This window comes from Sprattus sprattus (genome assembly GCF_963457725.1).
Source record: "Sprattus sprattus genome assembly, chromosome: 13".
In the NCBI taxonomy this organism is placed as follows: Eukaryota; Metazoa; Chordata; class Actinopteri; order Clupeiformes; family Clupeidae; genus Sprattus; species Sprattus sprattus.
The window spans coordinates 6,307,643-6,314,197 of NC_137911.1; the positions used below are offsets into that span (position 1 = coordinate 6,307,643).

Genomic DNA, 6,555 nt, shown 5'->3' on the forward strand with positions numbered 1-6,555 from the left:
TTTCCTAACTCATCAAACATCATGCAAGCGCAACACAAAACATAGCAATACAGCTAATCAGCTATAAGTGACAAGTCCAACAGAAAGGAGGCCGGCACTGCAGCTGACTTGCATCCTCGAGTCTCTTTCAGCTCTCGCCAACGAGTAAAAGCCAGTCCGACACTGACTCTTGCTCGGTTTCTCTCTCTTTTTCTCTTCCTCGCTTCCTCCGACAATATCTTCCTCGGTTTCTTCATCACCTCTGCCATGTCCACACAGAGAAAAGTGCGCTAGCTTCTTTTTATGGCTACTGCAAGGGTCTAGTTGTTGTTGTGCGAGGTGGTGACATGGAGCATCACATACCTCTTGTGAGTGGCGTCACGCACTGTCCACCAAAGTTACATAGTGCAATACTAGGAGCACCAGCTGTGACGTGGCAGTGGCCCAAACGGCATTCTCCGTATCTGAAGTCAATTTACCACCAAAATGATTTTGAAGCTGTCATTGTATGGTAAACTTAAAAAAACAGACTAAGCAGGATGATCATGTCTCGCAACAATTACAATGAACAGTGAGTGGCTCTCTGTTATGAGGGGGACTGGAGGCTGCTGTGGTTGAAGCTCTACTGACAATTTGACTTTGAACTGAATTCTCGCTGTTTTTTAGGATGTGATGCATAAATATGTCTGTATAATCACCAAGCAAACACAGGCACACATGTGCATGCATTTATTTGAGTTCAAACAATGACCTTCAAGTAAAGGAATTTATTATTTGTTTCACCACCATTTATACAAAATGTATCACACACAAAACCATTCAAGTGTCTCAAGCACTTTTGATTCCCTAATCCATTAGTTTAAAATAATGTGAGGTCATTTATTCAGAGATTGTTTCAAGTTTGCAACACATGTACAAATGTACACTAACAATGCTTTCTACTGTGTTATATGAGTCATTAAGAGCATGTTAAGTGTTTGTATCTACGATTTCCTATATAATTCTGTTACTCACTCCTCAGCTTTCAGGCTAGATGAGAAACATGAACTGGCCTCATTCGTACATGCTAAGCTAGATGGCGCTGTTTTTCACGTCTGAATTTCTTACCTGTAACTACAATGACAAGTGTTGTGGAGTTGAAAAGAAGCTTCAGACAATATCAGACGCCTATGAGAAGAGCAGGAATATTGGTGCTATTTTTGACCTTGCATATTCTGATAAAAGCCATATATATTTTTTATAAATGGAAACAAATGAGTGTTTCAATATGTCAGAAACCGTTGTTGTGCTATTTTTGACTTCCATTCATTAACTGGCAGGTTGCATCAAGCATATTAAAGCAGTGCTGTGACATTCTGCTCAATTATGGAGTATAATTAGACCTAACAAGCACACAGTTCTCATAACTGCATGAACCTCTCCACACGAAAGGTAACTGACAGATACAACAGGTTCTCATTATGGACCTATGTGAGACTGTTAAGAAACCCTGATATGTTTTACAGGTCTGTTTAATTGTGCAGTAAAAATTTCAACGGATTGTCTCCGTCTGTGTAATTTTTCCACAGTTGAGTGTGTGTTTATATTTGCCTACTTTTAATAGATGTTCTCTGTTAACAAGAAATCCCCCGCCTCTTTTCTAGTAATTAGTTGACCTTGTTATAGACAACACACAACAGAGTACAAATGACACACCTTCGTGTTTATGAGTTCATTATTTTTTCATCCAGTGCCTGACTTATATTAGCCGCTAGGCTAATACAAATTGTTGTGGGAATATCCATACATGGAAGTTTTAATTTATTTACCATACTAAATGAACTATTTAATCTTTGTTTGATGTATACATACATCAACATACATACAGTATACTAAACATGACAATCCTAAAATCATCACAAGCCAATAATAGAATTACACAACATGAGTCTCCTGCTTTTAAGGTATCTCTGCTCCAATACACTGAGGGCTTTTTCTTCATGAGGCTCAATCAAGTCATTCAAGCAAAGGCCAAGATGTTCCGTCTTCACACTCAGCAAGCCCACATCGTTCACATGAGTGTTTCAAATGTACACAGGTCAGAGGTATGCCAGAATTCACAGGCCAATAATAGCTTGAGGAGGTACAGTCTCTGCTCAGTATTGCGATCCAACCCAGACAGTACATCCTGCAAGCGAGACTGAAGAATGTTAGCCATTAAGGTAAATTATGTAGAAAAATGATCACCCACGTTCAGATGAAAACTCACAGAGGATCATGTCATTGCCACTCAAGTGCTGAACGTGTTGAAGGTGGTCTTGTTGTGTAGCGGTATGCCCTCTGCCCCACGGAACTCTGCTGCGATGTCTTCAAACGTACGCCCGCGCGTCTCCGGCAGACGGAACATGGTGTAGGTGAATGACATGATGGCCATTGTCATAAAAAGAAGGTATACATAAGGTCCACAAAGTTTCTGTGTGATAAAAAATTAAAACATCCATGATTACTTAGTATCATTACCTATGCCATATCCTGAAAATGGCTAAAACTTAGACTGACCAAAGCACATCATCTGTTTTTACAATTTCTTGTTTGTAAGTCAAAAATGGAAAGATTAGAATTTGAGCCTATATCTACCAGTACTCCATTTTGCACAGGACATAACATTAAGAACAACTTACGAGCAGTGGAGGGAAGAGCAATGCCAGCAAAAACTTCCCGCCCCAATTAAGCATACTGGTGAAGGCCATGGCCATGGGGCGGGCTGACTGGTCAAAGAGTTCAGCAGCAATGAACCAAGAAATGGGTCCTGGCCCCACCTCATACGCAGAGATAACACAAAACACCACGAAGACATGCAGGCTCCGCACATCCGGCACAATGTGCTGAGGAGGAGACATCAAAATAGAGACGTAAGTAAGGACATTCCGTAAAGAAATATGAAAAATAAGGTCAGTCACACTATGATCACAAACTCTATATCACAGTAGAGGCTTTTAAAAAGGTCAGGGTCTATCCTACCAGGATGGAATCCGTAATGGTCATCAGCATATTGCATATTGCCAAAGACAGGAAGCCAGTCAGAAGCAACTTCCTGCGACCGGCCCTCTCCACCAAGAAAAACTTAAAGCAAAGAAATGTTTTAATGAGTTCACATGGTGTGATTTGTCTTGCGTTACACACTGCTTTGCACATAACACTGGCATAAATGAAGGCCTGCCAACACTCACAGCGACTATGGTGAATGCCACATTGACAGCCCCAACCCCCAGCGTCAGATATTTTGCCTCATCAAATTTTGACTTGGCAAACATTTTTGTTGAATAATTTATAATCTGAAAGAAAGAAGAAAAATACATGAGTAATGCTACCCAGGATCCCTGCTGATATTCCAAACCTGGGGGAGAAGTATGACACACTGACCCAGAACTCCTCCACCAGAGAAGAGGAAGGGGGAAAAAAATAGCTTTGAAAAATTCAAATGGGGATTAAAGCTCCGTGGAAATATTCATGATATAGGGAAGTTTTAGAATTCATGTCTTCAGGAGAAATGTACCACTTCAAATAAAAATTCTCCCTCTTGCATTAAAGGGAAAATCACCTACTGGACTAGCTTTGAAACTGATATTAGTCTGAAAAGCATTATCAACAGAGGGGAGAAAGGAAATGTAAAGTGTTTTCAATCCAAAAAATGACAGAAGATTGACTCACTGCATTGAAACCAGACAACTGGCTGCCCAAATTGATAATCAGAACAAGTCTGATTGGCTGCCTGTAACGCTTCTTTGTTAGGAACTCTCTGATGGTGACGCTAGATTGGCTGTTTGTGGCCTCCTCTTTCATTTCCTGCAGTTCCTGCAACACTATGTTAGGATTGCCCCGGAGTCTCTGCAATGCTAAAAAAGACACCTCAGAATTAAAGGTACAAAATTATTCTTTATTATTCAATTCTGTTAAACAACAGTAGTACTACCTAACACGAACATGCACTGTAAACCCATCATTTGGTGAGCTATTTTGTGTTAGGATACTCTTCATATAGTTTATCGTTAGATTACGAAGGCATATCATTCATCCTCCTGCATTGGATAGGATGTCAGGGAGGAATCTGTGATACCTAGGCATGTAAGTCAATCACATTTTGAATCACAGGTCTTTCATATTTACATACTGTAACTTTCTCTTCCTTCAAAGGCCTTCAGATTTGATTAATTACTAATGAAAAGATAAACTCCTAATATTTTATGGCACACACCTCATTTACAATCAAGTCTTAGCACTATTCATTTGGTTATACCGTGTTAGATGAAACAACTGGTGAAATGTTATCAAAGAACAATAGCAGCTAAGTCACAGAAATCAGTCCTACCTACCCCTCTCTGCCTGCTCCTCCTTGCCCTGGTTGATGAGCAGGTAGCGGGGGCTCTCTGGACAGAACGGAAGGGTCAGGTACTGCAATACCGCAGGGATGAGCGACAAGGACAGCATTATGCCCCAGTTCTCCTCTGTACCCAGCGCTGTCTCCAAGCCGACCACCTACAACATCCAACACAAAAACAACAGGCACATTAGACCTTGCATTGATGCAACCCAGGCCCAAGATAATGAGTTCAATGTTTTAGGGCTTAAAGCAAAAAGTAAACAGACAAAAACATTATGGGTCTCACCATGCCCAACAGAATGCCTGAAGCAAAGGAGACCTGGTTCAGTGTGGCAAATGCACCACGCAGGTTGGTGGGAGACACTCCCTGGATGTAGAGGGGGTTGAGGCTCATGGCAAGCCCACAGAATATGCCAAAGATCAGCCGACCCACGATGAGCACCTCAAAGGACTCCAGGCTCTTACTAGCGGACATCAAACAGGCACTTAGGATGGACAAGGCGTTCACAATCAGGATGGAATTCCGTCTGATTGAAAAAGATGGCGGTGAGGGTGAATGTCTGATCCACTCAAAAGTGGGCTTCTTCAAAGTACAAAAAAGGTATAAATTATGTTTTTCCTCACCTTCCAAAGGAGTCTGCTAGACCTTTGACCCCAAGTGACCCCAGGAGGGCTCCAAAGTCTTTGATGCTGACAGAGAGTGACCACAGAAATGTAAGACTGTGGTCATGCATGGACTCATTGTGTCGAGACCTCCATGTCACATTGAAGAACTCCTCAATGATCTGTATTGGGATATAAAGAATATGCTGCTATTGCACCACATTTTTTTTAACTCCCTGCCCAAAGAACAAAATGGAGCACCTCAGTCTTTGAATTTCTTTCAACAACCTTGTAAACTATTGCAAATGTGGTATGAACAAAAACATTTTAAGACCTGCCTTTGACTGCATGCCCAGTTAGCAAAAAAGAATAGGTCAATTTGAGTTTCCCCTGCAATAGTCTTGTTAACTACAGCAAGTGTGATATAGGCAGTAGCATTTTATATCTGTTCTCCAACAGGCCAAGAGCTGTGTGTGATTGGAAATGGCTTACAGATGGTTTCCAAAATGTTTTAATGATGAAAAGCTAAACACTGCTAACTACCCACTCTGGAACAGCCCACACACACATGAACTATAAATCAACTTGATCCGCTCGTCATGTGCACTACCTATAGGAAAACATAAAGGAGCCCAAAAAATGTGACCTGGAGAGAAGCCAAAAAAGGGAAACTGGCACAGGATTCCAAAGTTTATTCTATATTTTTTAAGGAGGGAGGGGGGCCGGGTTGTGGAGCCTGTGAGATGTTTACATGCCTGTGATGGTGCCGTGCCAACCTGTGTTTCCCCACCCCGAGGAACCCTCCCTCCCTCCGTCTCCCACTCACCCTGGCTGGAGCGTTGACATTCCCTGTGTGATATCCAATTTGCAAGGAGCCAAAGACCGCTGCCACGATGGAGGTCAGGAGCGTAGCGGTCAGCTGGCTCTGGGCACACATGTTCATATGTCCACGTGATTCACCATTGTTATTGGTTCATGGATAAGACATCGGTCAAATGAAAGGCATCTTGGCTGAAGGCCTCAAAATTTACCTTTTTAGAAAATGTTCCCCAGTAGTTTTTGCAAAACATATGTGTTAAGTTTTTGCCAGTTATATGGTAATAGAGTATTTTAATTGTCCAGTCATTGCATTTTGACAGATGTTATCCTATGATTGCTGAATAAGAAAGTAATTCTGTGTGATTAGTTGTCAGAGAGATTTTCATATCTACACAGTTAATTTAACAGTTTTTCCTTTTAATAAACCCAGAATGCATGAATAATAAGATGCAGTTACAGTGGAAAATTAAGCACTAACCTGCTTCGATGCCATGGGTTTGATATGGTTGATATCACTGCCTGAGGGGGTTTATTTACAGGATTCAAGTATGTTGTTTTGCTTTCTTCTACATTTGGTATCAGTGGAATCTTACAGAACACCTGCATGAGGTACATGGACAATCATCGACTATTCATCTCACTATATAACAATTACCGACGTTACATATTTGTCTTGACAATTTCATTTCAATATCATTGCAAATTAAGATCAAAATTATAGTCAAATAATCTCAATTCAATGTGTCTCTTGTGCTGACAGTCATATTCACTTCAGTTCAATTCAATTGTATGTA

General features: G+C 41.0%; 1 protein-coding gene across 1 annotated transcript; it reads right to left on the minus strand.

The window, feature by feature from the left end:
- Positions 1 to 2,248: 2,248 nt before the first annotated feature.
- Positions 2,249 to 5,879, minus strand: slc2a1c (solute carrier family 2 member 1c; the record flags this gene model as incomplete). The annotated part of the gene is made up of 9 exons (XM_080850144.1): positions 2,249 to 2,431; positions 2,640 to 2,843; positions 2,980 to 3,081; positions 3,189 to 3,293; positions 3,670 to 3,854; positions 4,332 to 4,494; positions 4,626 to 4,866; positions 4,964 to 5,124; positions 5,769 to 5,879. The coding sequence occupies 9 exons, from the start codon at positions 5,877 to 5,879 to the stop codon at positions 2,249 to 2,251; spliced, it is 1,455 nt and encodes a 484-aa protein (XP_080706270.1).
- Positions 5,880 to 6,555: the final 676 nt, after the last annotated feature.